Source organism: Hetaerina americana, unplaced genomic scaffold (genome assembly GCF_022747635.1).
Source record: "Hetaerina americana unplaced genomic scaffold, ioHetAmer1.1.p SCAF_1, whole genome shotgun sequence".
NCBI lineage: Eukaryota > Metazoa > Arthropoda > Insecta > Odonata > Calopterygidae > Hetaerina > Hetaerina americana.
Window position 1 is genome coordinate 92,655,630 of NW_027286069.1, and position 17,776 is coordinate 92,673,405.

At 36.9% G+C, this 17,776-nt stretch overlaps 1 protein-coding gene across 1 annotated transcript; it reads right to left on the reverse strand.

The window, feature by feature from the left end:
- Positions 1-3,479: 3,479 nt before the first annotated feature.
- Positions 3,480-16,839, reverse strand: LOC139691343 (cilia- and flagella-associated protein 161-like). The gene is made up of 6 exons (XM_071589161.1): positions 16,783-16,839; positions 16,417-16,646; positions 6,946-7,030; positions 4,754-4,915; positions 3,692-3,781; positions 3,480-3,590 (listed from the first exon to the last, which is right to left on the reverse strand). Exons 1-6 carry the CDS (start codon positions 16,837-16,839, stop codon positions 3,480-3,482), a joined length of 735 nt encoding a protein of 244 aa, XP_071445262.1.
- Between the last annotated feature and the right edge of the window lie 937 nt (positions 16,840-17,776).

The following is a 17,776-nucleotide window of genomic DNA, read 5'->3' on the forward strand; positions in this document are numbered from 1 at the left end:
CAACCCAAATCATACCCTTCAGCTCAGGAAAAATCCCCGCACCATTTGACTTTATAAGTATGTACATTTCCAAGAAATCGCAGCAGTAACTTTTGACGGAGTCATCCGCTGAAGTGAATTTATGCATTACAATGCAAAAATTTTAGAAAGCAAAAGTCGTTCACCTTGACCAGGATTCGAAACTGGATCCCTCAATGTCTGGCCAAATGCTTTAGCTGGTTGTGCACCATGTGCCACAGCCCACGAGGTTACTGTCAAAAGTTACTGTCGCCGCATCTCCCACAGTTTACCGGAATTTGTCGAAGGCATAAATCATTGCCATGTCAGCCTAAGTGTTTTAAGTCGGCTTTAACCTCATGGACTGTGGCACATTGCACATGACTACAACTGCCTGTGACATTGTTTGTACCGTATTTCGTGACAACATCTTGTTCCATTAAAGCCCCAAAAATTTTGGAATGAAAGAGAATAGCTTAACTGGCTAAAGCACTAGGCTGGACATCAAGGAATCCATTTTTGAATCCCAGGGAAAATGATTTTTACACTCTGAAATTGTTGCAAGTATGTACCTACCTATTTAAGCTAGTAGTCATATTTTATACAATGTTAATAATTTATTATTAAAATTTTATAATTCCATATTTTATTTTACTGGGGAAAATGGCTAATACTATTGCCACTTCAATTTTTAAACCATCAAGAAGAGATTTTGCTCTTTTACCTGAATAAAAGAAAAAAGATTTGAACACATGATCAATTGGAAATTAGGAAAATGAACTGTTTTATCAGGTTTTACTGTAATACAAAGTAGACATATTCATGTATGCTTAAAGTGTAATTAAATGTCTAATTCAGATCAAGTGATTGCACTCATGGAAACTACTTTATATTGCTGAAATAGCAACAATAAACTCCACTGATTTAACCTTTTATTACCTTGAAGCCAATTGAAGAACCATTTTAAGATTATATGATAAGCAATTAAATGTCAAGTAGTCCAAGGATATCACACACATTATACTTAGTATTAGAGTTAGCCTTTGGGTAAAGGTAAATCATCTCGATTTTAGACACATCTAACCAGATAGAATCTGAAACGCCACTGGAATTCAAGTTTATTTATCCATCTATTCCCCACTTAGGTAATCTCTATGGAGATAACTTCCCAACATTCACCTCCTTGTAGCTGTCATTGAGCAGCACTTCCTTCCTCTGATTACTTCCTTCTTCCCTTCATCCCATCCAACATCTCTATCCTGTTCCTTCCCTTTCCTCGTTTGCCTAACATTCTCCCCTCTATTACAGTCTTCAACATCCCACTGCCTATCAATACGCCCCTCATCCATTTTCCCTGCCTCCGTAGGATTTTTCCTAATAAACCCCTCTCTTTGACCACCATACCAAAAGCTTCCTCATTTGTTTTCTTCTCGGTCCATTTCACCTTCTCCATTTTTCTTCACACCCACATTTCAAAAGATATATAATATATAATATATAATATATAATATATATATATATATATATATATATATATATATATATATATATATATATATATATATATATATATATATATATATATATATATGTATGTATGTATGTATGTGTGTGTGTGTGTGTATATATATATATAATAAATTATACATAAATATATTATATATGGTATTGTAACTTCCCATCATTGACTCCAAGTTGAATGGAGAATGGAGAAAATCTCAAATTATTAAGTGGATAAATTTAATATTGAAAAACCTTATCATTTATGAGAGTATTGGTTTGATGACTAAGGTAGTAGAGCTTACCTTTTACTAATTCCACACCTAGAAAGTATGAAATAGACAAATAAATTGTAGAATGATGATTTAGTAGTGTTCTTGATTGCTATTTCTGGGAGTGCAAAGTTCTGGTATTCAGAAAATAAAACAGCTTGGATTCTGCTGATGGAGACGTAGTTCAGTGGAATTACCTCCAATACTATAAAAATCCCAAAGCCAGGATCTTACCTTAATTGCCCAAATGTAATACTCATTGGCTGTGCACCACCACTTCAGGCTCGATTAGGTATCTAAAAAGGTGAAAATTGTGCACTCATAAAAAATATTTTGAAAAAATTAATTTTACACAACATGATACAGTAAATATAATATGCAGAATTATAAGTTTGTGAGCTATGTTTGTACTATTACTCCAAAAAGTAAATGTTGTGTTTCACAAGACTATTTGATAGTCATCAACTTTAATTTGATAGTATCTCCCCTAACAGTTATTGCTAAATAAGAGGTACACTATTATTATTTCAAAATGATTGCTATTTTATTGCATTGTAGGAGGGAAAAAGTAAACAAAATAATTAGTTATATCCTTTAAGACTAAAATTGAATATTTAAATATTTTAAGTACATTTAGGGCCTATCTTGTTTCTTTCAGGAATACCAAAAATTTCAGGAGGGCATTGGTAGGGGGTATTTTAAGCAAATATCATATAAGGTGATAAGGTCATTGCATAAAACTCCATGATCAACTACTAAAATACATAATCTACTAAAATAGCGACTTAGGTAATTAAATGCAGTTTTGGCTGGACTATATGAAAGGCTTCATCTGGAATATGAGCCCGTTGTTCAGGTCAGTAAGATTTGTCTTTCTCCATTAGGCTGAAATATAAAATTCATGATGCCATTGTTAACTTATATGCTACCATGGTCTAATATGCACTAAGCATAGGTTTATCCATTTCATAAATTCAAACTATGTTCAAGAATGAGCTTTCATGTAAAAGGCCAACTGAAGGTTTAATCAAGGCACTGAAAAATCCTCCTATGATCATACCAAATCAGCAATATTGTTGTATTTTCCAAGCACAGAGTAGCTTTCTCTTCATTCTTTGTCACCCTCCATCTATCCAGGGGAGGCAAAGCTGCAACTCTCCAGCAACTGGGCCAGCTCCCCTGCTATTCCTCAGCATTTTGAAAACATTTCCTTCTTCATTGGTATCATTAAATTTTTGGAAAAAATTAAACATATTTTGGCAGTAAATTTGCCTTTGCTAAATGCAATAATTACCTCTTATTTTAATTGTTAAGAAGGATATGAAGATTACATTTCTATACATTTATTGTTTAGTATCTAGTTACATTGATGACTCAAGCGTACATATAACAGCCAAAAGAAAAATAATTATTAATTAAGTTGTTCTCAAATTTAATCTGGTGGTAAGGTTTAAAGAAAAAATAAGCATTATTATGTATGACTAATTTTCATCACTCTTGTAAAGACTTAATGATTGGCTGGTGCATAGTAAAATTCATAATTACAATACAGGGTTTTGAAATAATTGCATATACATAACTTTAAAGTATTAATTAAAAAGGACACAAATACTTGATTTGCAGGAAAATTAGTCGGTAGGTACATATTTACTCTAAAAGTGTGTAATTTTCATAATAGTTTTTACATCAGTAAATATTTATGCTCATTGGCTATGTCATTAATTTATTTTCTCCATACTTTTGAGTTGCAATTATCCATATATTTTTTTCACTTTCTCGCCTTTGAGCATCAAGGATTGTATGAATGGACACTTCACATTCCTGAAAATTTGGATCATATAGCATCAAAATAAATTAAGCAACATTCAGAGTAAGGGCAATTATTAAGCCCATGTAACTGCAACTTTTCCAGATTCCCTTACCAATCCAAATAGAGTCTGAAACCAAAAAGCATGCTCCACAGCTAAGCGTCTGTTACTTGATGAATGGCATACTATAAGTTTCTGATTTGGCTGGAAATAGATTGTTTCTCAAAGGCATCAATTCAAAATTACTATATCAGAACTCTTACCATCTGCACAAATTAAAAGCAATAAATAACATGATATTTTAAGAAGCTGTTATTAATAAACAAAATTATCTGCAGAGTAAATTTTGTAAAAGAATAAATTACAAGTTGAAAGTTCATATTATGTGAACTGTCTAAAATTGAGAGTGGAAACATATCTGATATATCATCTAAATTTTGCAATTTCTTGAATTTTTCAACCTCTAGATGTTTTTGTGAAGCCTTTATGGAACCACTCAAACGCTAATTGGTTAACATCTTACAATTCTTCCTTAGCCCTCCTATTCACAGACCCTTCCTTTTCACTCTTGTAATCATGGAGCATTTAATCACTATTTGAAACAGTCAAAATAATGTTTTCCACCCTTGTATTTTTTTAAGTTTCCTTCATTCAGTTATCATACTAACATACACTTACAGATGATATGTTCATTTTGCATGACGTAAAGTTTGGCCTGGTTGCAGGAATAGGATGTCATCTAATGGAGGCTAAATTCACATTGTGTATAACAGTGTATTAATCGGTGGGTGAAAAAGTGGCCATTGTGGAAGGTGATTTTGGGGACAGGCACTACTGCAGTCATATGAGGGAGTCTACCTGTAACTTAAACTCTGTTATTTTAAATATAGGTGAGCCTAATGAATCAGGATACCTAAATCTAAGATTTTTACTCCTATGGCTTTTTTGGATGACCAGCCTTCCTTTTTAAAGATTATTGTATTTAATATTACTTTTAATTTCATTTTGATGACTGCTTACTTGATTAAGATATTTCATATCAGCATTTAGAATTTCATATTAAATGTGTATGATCTAGTATCTCAAGTGGGTATATGTTATAAAGATTCAAATATGTATTAAAAAATACATCTCTAAGTGTCCACTGAATAATAAGAAATTCAATTTAACACTTACTAGCACAGGGGATCCTGTTGTCTCAAACCGATATTTGGGGTCAATGAAAAGACAATGCCATCTTGTATCTACATCTTTTATGCTCATAAGCTGCAAGCATGGTTCTCCTGATTTTCCAATTTCAGTGGTCAGTAGCCCAACTTTGGAATACACATATAATATCTGGGTAAAGAGATGAGCATATCCCTTAAATTGTAAATTTAGAGCATTACTATTACTAAGTGCTATTTGTATTTACATAAAGAAATTAAAGTAAGAAAATTAAATAAAGTCTGTGCCTTATGCCAAGGGTAGGGAAACTATGGCCCATAAACACTAGCATATAGAGGTGTCATGAAATAGTATAGGTGCCTGGCAAAGAAAACTACAGACCCTTAGAATCTCTCTCCTGAATTTAAAAGGCATGGATGCTACTAAGGTACAGTAAGGAAAAAGCTAGACAAATAATGTGAAAAATGTACTTCAATAAACAACCAACTCAAACAGATGCCAGGTTTTGAAAGCTATTTTAATTATATGATGTTATAATGTGCCCTAAATTCTTTTCCATATCACAGAAAATTAGTCTAAATTAGTCGATGATAGTGGTGGAAATGAGGAAATTAAAAAATTATTTGTGAAACACCTTTAACAAGAACTTGGGGATAATTTATTAGCTAGGTTTATGATGGCCAAGAGTGGAAAGCTTGGCCATGTTTCCTTCATGGCCCAGGCTTTCACCACTTGGCTTCCTCCACTTTCCTAGCTAATGAGTCAACCCAAAGTTCCTAACCCTGCTATTCTCCTCAGTCTTTTCCCATAGTTTTCTTTAACTACCTCACAACATTGGCATTGCACATACATACCACCTGGGAAAACAAATAGTTTGGCCAGAGTATGTTTCATATCTAAAAACTACTTTGTTTCTGTCGTACAAAGAGTGGCACCACGACACAAGTCTTTCTGATCAGAAACATGAGCTACATGGATGATTTCTTCACCACGTGGTAACAAGACATAGCTATTAAAAGCATGCATCAGAATGCAATAATCCCAAGAATCAAGGTAACTTTATTCCTCGGGAGTTAGTCCAAGAAAATTTTAGAACTAAAATCAAGCTATAGGCACACTTGATTGACTTTAATGCTAGTTACACCACACTGTAGTTTCATTTTTGGATATAGTAAATTAATCGTAAAAAAAATCATTCTTGCGTGCCAAGCAAATTATTCCATTTTCTGCCAGAAATTATCCCATGCAGTGTCCAAAATTTAATCACTCTTCTCCAGAAAAGAATTAGTTGCTTCTTGGTAAAGATTTTATGTGAGCATGCAAAAATATGTGGTCGTGTCAACTATCATCTGATATTTCCTATGCTATCTCATTCCTTCTACCTCTTTCAGCAATATTCAGGCAGAGAGAATAACCTCATCTGGCTATTCCAAACAACAGTACGGCTTTGAGCCAATCATGATTTGCTGCGATTCGCCGTATTTACGTCACCGTCTTACTGTGATATCGTACTTCGCTCTTATGAAATATGCATGACAATAACAAATAAAAGTAAAACTATTACGTTGAGAAATTTAAATTATATATGCTTCTATGACTAGGTTTATAACCAACTTTAACAAGTAAAAATAATGTAGATCAAGCCACTTTACTGGAAACTAATAAAGGTAAAAGGAGATCACATTGAGACTCGAAAGGGGGTGAATGGGAGCTTGCTCAACTTTGACGAATGATTTTTTACCTGTGAATACAAATGCCGCAAAAATTTCTTCACGAATTTTATTTCCACCTTTTCACACATCTCCAAATATTACCTACCTACTCCTCAAAAATCGCGTTCTAGTGGGTGGGAAAATTATTTTTATAAATAAGGAATTCTCTTCTTATCCACGTGATTTTAATTGCAGATGAGTCTAATGTAAAATTATACTCATCTGCAATTAAAATGAATTTGAGAGATAGCCTGCATTCTGAAATAAATTGTAAGACTATCTTGGAAGAAAACCACCTGGTTCAGAGCAAGAAGGGAATCTTCCCACGCTGGACAGGAAGAGAGCATGGGAGAATGTGAAGGCGTTTGTTTAAAGCCCGAGATAGCATCTCGTTAGAGCAAACAGCGCGGAACATTTAACAATTCACGGTATGTGGGAATGCAATACAGGGAATATGTATGTGGGAATTAATACCCTTTGCTAGCTCACCTCTCCGTCCTTAGCGGCCGCAGGTCGAAGTACGAAGCTGTCACCGTAATGCAGCGGCTGACCATCTTTCGTTGGGTCATCGGCGCTGCAAGAGAGAAGAAAAATTGGTTTATAACAGACATACACCTCTCCTATTTGAGCATTTAATTTTGTGATGCACGCACACTTTATTACACATTCGGGAAAGTTGTCGTTAAGGTCAAGTGTCTTTTGGCGCAAACTTTCGATAACCTTAATACTCCGACTAGGAGGAGAATGGCGGAAGACATTTGTCGCCTGAAATCCCAATTAAAACCCACAATAACGAGTAATTTGCAGGTCAACCTTCGAATTTTTTCCCGTAGTTCCCGATTTTTGATATTAATATAAAAACCAACCGTGGAATACAATGTTTAAGAAAAGGTTTTCCGAAGAATGATACTTCAACACACTGAACACAACCGTCTCTCCAACTTCAGCGATTGATCGATTTCATCTTCATATTTTCTCACAACCAACTTTAAGATTTCATCGGTGTTGGTATGAATACCAGCCGAGTAGGCATTTAGATGAGCACCGGCGTAGTGCCGACCGAACGTGCGTGCATCTTCTCGCACCACCGAAATTAGTTTGAGAAGCAGGTGCAACAGCCGCTTACTTGCGTAGCTAATAAACTATGGCTGGCTTTTTATCAAATGCATAATACCTTTACACACTTCTAAGCCTTTCTCTCTGTTCACGCAATAACAAACCGGCGATTTAATTCCTTCGAAAGACCTGATCCATTAAGAGGATAGTCGACCTTGGGGAGGTGCAGTCGGTGAAGGGCTCCGCGCCGTGTCGCAATCGGGCAATGACTGAAATCTCATCGGTGTTCTGCACTTTGATTATGAAAATAAAGTTTGAATAGGGAGTCTCATCCCATTGAAAACATTTATCACACTATCAACACAAAATTAACGCAAAACACTATCTGTACAGGTCGAGGTAAAAAGTCACGCAAATACATAACATTCAGACAAAATCACCAACACTGATTAATTGTAGGAGAGAAATCGGAAATTTGCATGACATGAAAAATGCCGGCCTAGGTGTGAATTTCCAAATTTTTTTCTGTTTCCGGAGGTATATCAACGGTTGGCGGTAAAATACATATGGACACCGAATGGGACGATAGGGCTAGGATCGCCGTAAAAAGGGCAGCGTTAATTAAAATCCTACACAGGCCAAATCAAGATAAACTTTCTACTTTGAATGTCGCTCTTAAAACACAAAAGTAGTGCTAAATAAAAAAACCATAAATCAGATTTCGTAACATTTTTTTTCGATTTACTGCTTCAATTGGTAATAGACTTTATACATGCTTTGCTTGCCTTTAAATTGACTACGGTCGTGAATTTTCAAGCGACGGTAGGGAATAAGACGGAAACATTTTATAAAAGTACGTTTTTACAACCTCAAGCAATGCATTAAACCATAAAAGCCATAAACACATTAATCCACCAGAAGGCCGGGTTGATAGGTGATGGTAGGGCTCGGCCAAAACTAAGTCCTACGCCGCCATGTGAAATCCACACATCAGGGTAGGGGGGGCAGACCCTTACCCTGGGTCGCCTAAGGTTTCCCAGGAAATTCAGGATGAAGCTGAGGGTACCCAGAAGTGTTCCCGAGAATCGACTCCGGACCCTCCAAACAGTTTTCCAACGCTCTACTTTGTAATATATATACGACGATGGATTAAATGGAAGAAAGGACTATTAGGTATCTATTCACCCAAATAAAGACCTTTAGCTATCTATCTATCTACTCTTGGACTACAACGTTTCCCAAGCATTACATTATCGTACAAAAAGGTATTTACTGGGTCATATTTTATCGAAAAAGTGAGACATCGTAGGAGATAAATTGACAATCAAATGGTATAACTTCCTTTAATTAAGAAACAGGGTGGAAGTCACGAGGTATCCATATAGTGATTGGGCTTGGGGTTTGGAAGAACCTGCCATAGGTTACCCATCTTTCGGAAGTCTAATCATATTGCAAATCCTTAATCTAATACATAGAATACTTCTACAGATTTTTCTGCTTTTACCGCTATGACTACTATACGATGCAGGTATGTTCCAGGAGAATATGAATGCAAAAAATACCTAGCACGCAAATACTATCCACGGCATTATTAGGTTGTCTATTGATTTTTTCAACATGACTAAGTCCTAATAACATTTAACGATATTATATCTCTGTCGAATGTTTTTAATATTGATTCATGGAATCAAATCTAGGTACCCATTTAAACTTGATTTCAGAAACTTTGTGGGGCTCCATTTCATAGCAATCACTGGGTAAAACTACAGGACCTGTATTACAGTTTACAGGGTAAAATAAAAAATGATATACATATAAATATTTTCCTTCGACAAAAATAGAGCTGTTTTTAATATAGACCCAGATAACTCAAGCAAAATTTGTTTTTTGACATTTTTTTAACAACCCTAATTTATTTTTAAAAGAGGTGCACACAAGATCTCACGTGGAAGAAGCTAGACATTAAAAACGCTGTCATCAGCGCAGGTAAGGTCGGATGCATAAGTATTTGAGTTGGCACATAGCGATTGCACACCTTTCTCATAACCTTGACATAACCTGCAATTCATGGAAAATAGTTAAATTAACTCCTGGTTAAACGCGACGAGAAACATGATGTCACATAAAAATGTGGAGATTCTTCTGGTTAGTCAGGAGTTAATCGCTTCAGGGGTAACTTTGTGGAATTGTTCCATGATGAATGATGCTAACTTAAAACTTTGTAAATCTACATGTATAAAATAAACTTTAATGCCATTAAAATTTATTTTATATATGTGAATCTACAAAGTTTTATTTTAATATAATTAATTAAGTCTTCGTAGGTCTGCGAACGCCCGCTTCTAGCACGGGCAAACAGTTGTCGACTGCTGCAATCTGCTCAGCTGGAAATGAACGGCTTAAAAAAAACACTCTGCGAAAACCTTTGTTTTTCAAAATTAGGAAAAGTTATGAATAATATCTGAAAAGGAATGGATTCGCATACAATCATTTTGATTTTTTATATTTTAGTACCCAGCAAGGCACCGCTAGGGTGTGTGGTAGGGAGTGAACACACACCAGACCAAATTTGACCCGAATATGTTAGTCTCCACTGATTTCGAACCTAATAGTCTAATAGATTAGATACGAGTATTTTTTATGGTTTTGAAGCAGGATATACTAGTTATCTTCTTAAAAAGTCAGAATTTATGATAAGTCCTTTGACGTTAAAACTTCGCTGTTTTAAGAATGGATTGAACGTTTCTATCGGAGACCGGATGGTTGACTTTTAAATGACTGTGATAGCACTATCTTAACAGCGTGGCGCTTTGCCTAGCTGCCCTAGTGGGCGGACCGGGTAATAATTCGCAAATCAACTGCTTTTTGCAATGTAATGCAATGCCTTGCAATTTTCCCCATTCTATTTATTAAAGGCGAGAGTAATATGAAATATATACTGGGGTCATACATTCTATATTAAATAACGTATAAATCGTCATTACGTATGCGAAAGTCGGGCATTGAATATGAAATAGCTTATGTTATGTCAAAAATAATTTATGCGAAGCAAATGAGTGGCTTACTTACTAGTAGTTCAAGTCTGTTTAATTTATCATCTAAAGTATGTTATTCAATTTTTTCACTAAGGTTTTCTCTTTCTCTTTCTCTGAACTAATGTGAAAATGCGATTTACGAACACTTTTTCTAGACATAAAACACTAGTTGTTTTGAGTCCGAGTTCCCTTGTCAACAGCGACAGATAGAACACGTTCAATACATAGACAACTATAAATCACTTATCTCTACCATTATGTCACTAATAGTTTCTTAAGTGGCAAAATAAGTTGCTTTGCAGAACACGCAACTGAATCACGAGCAAGTTCTTGGGGAAGATAACACCAGAAGCGGATTGGACTGCTGAGATACCCGGCAATATATTTGTGAGATTGTTGTTCTGCTTCGGCATTACAAATAACTCTATATTTACCCGAAATTATCTCTACTTGCTAGGTTGGGTGACAACACAAAATATTTTAGCCGGCTGTATAAGTATCGTACTCGCCTAAAAAATAGCGGCAACTTTTGGACGCTCAATATCAATTGTTCTCTTCGTGGCACGTATCGCGTGAATTTCCTCTTACCTGCCCTACATAATTACCCCCACATTGCTGTTCTGCTTCGGCATTACAAATAACTATATATCTACCCAAAATTATCTCTACTTTCTGGGTTGGGTGACAACACAAAATATTTTAGCTGGCTGAATAAGTACTCGCCTAGAAAACAGCGGCAACTTTTGGACGCTCAATATCAACTATTCTCTACGTGATACGTATCGCATGAATTTCCTCTAGCTTGCCCAACATAATATCCTCCCTCAACTCGTCGTACATTTTACCTGCCTTCATGTGTCTAAAAAGTCTGTCCATTCTCTTCTTTCCTCAACTCCGCTTACATAACATACCTTCTATCACTACCTTTAAATACTTTTCAATATTTCCTTCGCCCACCTTTTCTCCCTTTTTTGGATTTCGTCAAGCAGCCTCTTCTCTTGTATATTATGCCTCAAACATTTTTGTCAGACTTGTTGTTAATAGATTAATTAGATGTAAATTAAAAAATAATACAAGTTTTACTTTAGCCACTTTTGTTATTAATCTGATTAATTTTGCCTAATACACGTAGTAAAACTTCCTATAGTAATTTTACCTTTCAATGGTCGCTGATTAGCTTAAATTAAAAGGCCGAATTTTTGCGTTTGAGGCCTCTTTATTGTGAACGCTACTAGATTGGTACGTAAGAAGTACTCTTAAGGGGATAACCATTACCAAAAAGAGAAAACTATCGGTCAAAATAGTTAATACGGTTTTTACAAATGTTGGCGGCTGATAAACTAAAATCTAAACAATATAAATATGTAGTTCGCTAAAGCAAATGCAGTAGCTGATACAACCGAGTGAAACATGTACCTGTAGCTAGCTAATCAACCAAATCCAAGCTATTCATAACAGTAGAGTAGCTATGAATTAAGTGGGTTAAATGTAAGCATTCGCTTATTCCATATCATCCGAAGTGTACTCGTACCTCTCCATTATAATCTAAAAAACTATTATCGTTATTGAATTAAGGTTAAGAATAAATCTGACAACAAGGAAACTATCTCAAGCTAGTCCTCAAAGCATGCCATGTGGATAAAAAATTTAAGAGCAGCCGCACTGAAGTCGAGCAAAAAGCTGTTTCGCAAAAAATAGGTCTAATCAAGGTCGACAAGCCTTTTTCTCGACATCGTAAATAAACACTTGGCCGTTTTTTAAAACATTTCTAATTATCCAATGGAAATAAACTGGAAAATCTCTTGTTAAACTACATAATGCATCCACATCGCATTTGGTATGTTAGAAGTAACGATGCTACATCTACGTCCTACCCTGAAAGTCCTCTCGTGAGAGAGAGAGAGAGAAGAGAGAGGGAATAGCTGCTGAAACGGCAAAAAGACAGAAACTACATGTTTTCTTCTATGGAATCAGGCTGAAAAATGTGCAAAGCTCATATAAATTGATCTTTGTAACTATTTCCAGTACACTGACGAAGATTTTTTGAGGACACTTATTCTGCTATTCAATTCATTCATACGAGTTAATTCACTCGTAAAACTCCCCTACTTTTGAGCAGCAGGTCACAGGCAGATGGTCGCCATATAACCATTAAAGTTTTTACTAACAAGTGAAAGAAGAAATAGTGCATAGAAGTTCTAATTGCTTTTTTGACACTCCAACGGATGACATCCCATTGCAGGCCAAGAAACCCATTACCCTGCTGAGGTGAGACTGGAACCAGTCACCGGAATAATTGAGCCGGCGGTAATAAGAAAGATTGTCAATCTCGGCAGTGACAAAAGTTGTTAGAATAAGAAGCTAATAAATGAACTACTAATGAACAGAGGTTGTCTCGGAATTTCAATCATCCTCTTAAATTCGTATATGGAATAAGATGTGATACTCGTAGTCTCCCAGGTGCGGGTGGAAAGGAGTAATTTTCCCCATTGGGAAGTCCCGGGGATAGGGTGTGTTGGCGGCAAAATTGCTATGCCCCAGGCTCCTGGCATTGGGGTCTCACATAAAAATAAATTCTGCTGATAAGCTTATGTAAGGAAAACTATACTTGGGGAAAAATTATCACGATTTCTGGCGACATTGGGTTTCATGTTAGTTAGTCATTTATAAGCAACCGTTAGCGTTCTCTAAAAAGAGTGCATTGTGCAAATATCAATTTTACATTAGTATAAAAACTCTCGCCGTAAAATAAACGAAAAATATCGAGAGACTAAGTAACTCACATGGGGTATAAGAAAACCTATCGCTTAATATAAAATAATCGGCCAATATGAACAGATGTTTATGGATTGTACATATTTCAAAAAGCAGAGACTATTGTAATATGTTCATTTTCATCTGTTCTTTTTTGTGTGTATTTATACAAACGGGAGTATATCGAAACATAGCCAATGACCTGGAAAAGATAAAAAAATAACAATGGTGGGCGATAGACAAATAAACAGGTTTTTCTTATGACCGCCTCACTAAAACCGGTCCCATGTCACCACACTAATTCTTTTTAATAAACGATGGGCATTAACTGGATGACTCCCCGAACTCGCCACGAATTCTGGAGAACGGGAGACTCCTGCTGCCCGATAGTTAACAAAATAACAGCGTCAATATCAAGAGAGATAAATAAAGTGCACATTTTACCGATCAAGCCATCGGTAATTTATGACTGAGAAGTGTTCTATTAGATGTAAGATTTTTTAAAACTTTGGTGCCAGGACCTACGGAAATACATTTGCACTCATAAACCATTTTAAGATTGAAAATTCCGCGTTTCTGTAAGAGCCGACAGTGAGAACCATTATAATTACTAAGCATGTAAGGCCACTGCCGCGAAATTTATATTTTGCCTTATTTCTCGTAACAGCAGTTTACTGATCCCTCAAGGCTTAAACTTTCCAGTGATGTTAGTTTTTGTAGGGCTAAAAACACAACCACCAACTGCAGGAATATATTGTTTCATCGGAAATTTTCGGCAAAGATATTTCTGTCCTTTTTTGCTAAATAAAAAATTCAGACCATTTGTTAGGGAAGAAGCCAGACAAAATACCGGTTTCCTCGAAACCAATTTCAATAAAGTAACCGCCTGCCATACTTGGTGGAAAGGGAAATGTATGAAAGAAAAAAATCGTAGCGGTCGCGTTGTTTCGATGTTTCATTCTATCTCTCGATTTGTTGCGCTCAACTCGAGCTCCGGTCTGGAAAAGAACAAGTCCAGTTTTCTTCGTCGCCAGGGAAACAGAGAAAAAAAAGCGGCGATCCGTCATAGCCAGCAGCAGAGGACGTTGATTCGGTGGAGCACTGGCGGCATACCTGTATGCGCCTGCATGTATGTTGACAGAAGGGTAGAATGAGAGAGATCCTGAAGCTTTTTTCTCAAGAGTGGGGAAAACTTAATGGTGGCCTCGGACGAGGAATGCGGAGTGTTTGAGAGAGAAGGAAAGAAAGAAAGAGGGACGGTACGGGGCGGGCAGGGGGAGAGAGGGATAGAGAGGCAGATGGTATACTGAGAGGTGGGATCGAACGTCATCGCGCCCGCGCACAACACCTGCTTTCCCCGGCAGCGGCGTTTCGTCCCCCCTACCCTCCCGTCCCATCCACTTCCCTCGCCACTCCAAATCCTTCGGTCGTCATCCCATCCGTCCGCAACCTGCCACATAAGCTGTCCCTCCTCCCCCTCCCCATTCTCTCAACACCACCTCTCTCTCTCCTCCTCACCTCCCTCCTGCCCACTCATCTCCACCTTCGGCACTCCCCCCTCCCCTCAAGGCCAGAACAGAAATCATCCTCGGCTGACTCTCTCAATCAAAACCCCAAAAAAGGAGAATTGCCTTCCCTCCTCGCGGATTGACTATGGAAGGGCCGTCCACCGGTAAAGGCCCGAGGAGGCGAAGAAAGAGCGCCCCAAAGGCGACAGCTTTGGACGCACCATGAATCGGACAAGAGCACTCGATGGAATTCTTCGCAAAAAGCTTATTTCAAAAAGAACCAAATCCAAAATTTAAAACATTAAGCTAATGAATTCCGGTTAGAATCTACCTGGAAAGTTTAAAATTTGAACATTATGGACTTAATACCTTTTTCAAACTAACTTCACATAAGTAGCAACTTACGGTGCTGGAGGACCGGTGGAGGAGCAGAGGCGCGTGTTGATTGGAAGGGGATGGGGCTCATTAGGAGAAGGGGGCACAGCATATCAGGCTGGTCAGTGGCGAACGGCAAAGTGCCATGAGTAATGAATTTCCCACATAGGTGTCTCAAAAAAGCGACTGATGCGCGCAACTGCATGAGATGCGTGAAGAGTAATTGGAATCAAAGCAGAAGTCATTAAATAATGTAGACTTATTTTCCAACTGGTTGCTTCACTGATCTTCAATAGCAAACTCATGCTTAATAAGGCAATGCAAAAATTAAAGAAGTGGTGACCTTGATTTCCCTTATTTAGAAACACCAATTTTGCCTTGTAATGATCAACCGAAAGAAATTACTAAGATATTGTTGCTATCCATTGGTATTGCTTTTGAATGACCAGCAATACTTGCTTGTAATTAGGCACATGGCACAAGGGAGGTTATTTTTACAAGAATCACCAACTTAAATTGTCTCTTATAGACAGGTTATTTACTATTACTGAAGATATTCAGAGGAAGCTTTCAAATTGCACCTTACAGAATGACGTCAGAAATAAAATATGCGGGAGCCCACCGAAATGTACACGCCTACATTCATGGGTGAAATTAAACTGTCAACGATGAGGCGGCGTATTTGTTGCAACGGTTCGCGAAAGACGCGATCCGAAGAACGTGAAAGGCAATGGCCAATAACATCTGTGAGAGCATTCACGGTGAACAATTTACCACATTTCTTTCCTCATCGCGATCACTAGCCCCGCGATAAATAGAGCGTCTGAAATCCGTTAACGCGCTGAAACCCCGAGCGAAGAAAAATAGGCACATTTCTCCTCTCAAGTCAACCAAATTATTTGAAGATTCTATCGAGAACCCCGGAGGATATTCAATCGGTAAATTAGCCGCCCTCAGTATGTTAACCAAGTTAAGGTTAGTGGGACCGGAAAATTATTACATTAGGTAGCACGCTACTCAGATAGTAAGTCACAATATTTCATATATGTATGTACCGTATTCGCGTCCTTAACATACCGAAAATGTATCTTTTCCTACAGATCTTTGAAGTAATCACTAAATACAAGTTCTTTTAAATATCCTCTACTTAAATGTAACAAGCCAAATAAAATTCAAAAACTCGAAAAACCATGAAAACACTAGAAAATAATGATGTAAAGAATTCTGATTACCTGCATATGATAAAGGAATTGCGAACGCAGGCGTCCAGTTGAGGCGAGGCGGAGATCAAGCATCCTTCTGCCAGGTGTTGCCCTGAATCAACCTCCGCTTCAGACGGAAGGCAGGAGAGAGCAAGGCAACACTTCTTCCCATCTCCGGCAGGTGCTCCCGACACATTTGGCGCCAACAATTGAACGACGCTACCGAATCGTACGCATTCATCTGGTGGTGAAAGGGTTACCTGAGCGAAGAGATACATTTACCGAACAAAATATGAATTTTCCGTGTTCACAAGAGAAATTTTATCGGCAATATGAAGTTATACAGTGCATATCTATCGGAAAAACAAGATGTTTTAAAACTATATCGATACATACGTACATGTAGTCTCTTGAGTGAGGTGTAGCCTCACTCCAGAAGCCTGCGTGCGTCATGCTTATGAGCATTTTGACATTTTACCCGTAAAAAGCCATCAATTGAACTGTATTTGATATGCCTGTGGCCTGCTCCTATTTTAAATTAACAATGCCGCCGAAGAAAATAATTAGCTAAGGCTGGGGATAGGACCTGAAGTCCGACAACATAATTTATGCAAAATGTGAGACGTGAATCACTTATTGATAAAAGCTGTTTGGATAATATTTTTCAGACATAAATATTGTAGTAGCACTGCGTATATACTGCAATTTAGGTGATTCATTGTCTGCTACTTATGACGTTCTTTTTGTTAATTTTACGTAGATAATATCAGAGAAAATGAAAATCAGCATGGTCATAAAATGTGACTCTGACTACGAATTGAAATATTACATTTCTCTGGCAGGTAGGGATCTAATACAAATGAATGTGCTTAGGAAGCATCCATGCAAGATAAAATTATAGCGTTGTCCTAATAATTTTTCCCACTCACCACAGTCCTTATGTTAATGATCAGTATGAATGAAATTTAATACTATTTGTACTTATAATAGCGATAACATTTAAGGGAAATGCCAAGGAATTCTCAAACTTTAATGCGCCACAGTTCTCATCGTCACTCGTCGAATAGCCATTACCTCTACAGTTCGTTCGACAAGAGGCGAACAGATTTATACTTTAGGATAAAAGAAAATTGAGAGAATGATACTCCTATGATGCCTAAATGCAATACCAGCTAATGTTGACAAGTTTTGAAGCTTCAGTGGGCAGTAATTTAAACTTTTTTCAGACCTCAACTAAATAATACTACAATCATTTGCTATGCAGTAATATTTTTGAATAATGAACACTAGCTTATGTACTTTGCGTAGCTGTCATTTGGCGTCCAATGATGTCCTTTATCGATAAGCAATTATAAAATTTGGAGTTAGTATCATAAATAAATAAAATATA

What these genes read in the sequence shown, in the direction of transcription:
- LOC139691343 (XM_071589161.1), bottom strand. Translation starts at nt 16,839, where the DNA reads ATGACGCACGCAGGCTTCTGGAGTGAGGCTACACCTCACTCAAGAGAC. An exon ending in CAACAGGATCCCCTGTGCTA is followed by an intron (nt 3,782 to 4,753) that starts GTAAGTGTTAAA and finishes ATCTATTTCCAG; the next exon opens with CCAAATCAGAAACTTATAGT. An exon ending in TTCAGACTCTATTTGGATTG is followed by an intron (nt 3,591 to 3,691) that starts GTAAGGGAATCT and finishes CCAAATTTTCAG; the next exon opens with GAATGTGAAGTGTCCATTCA.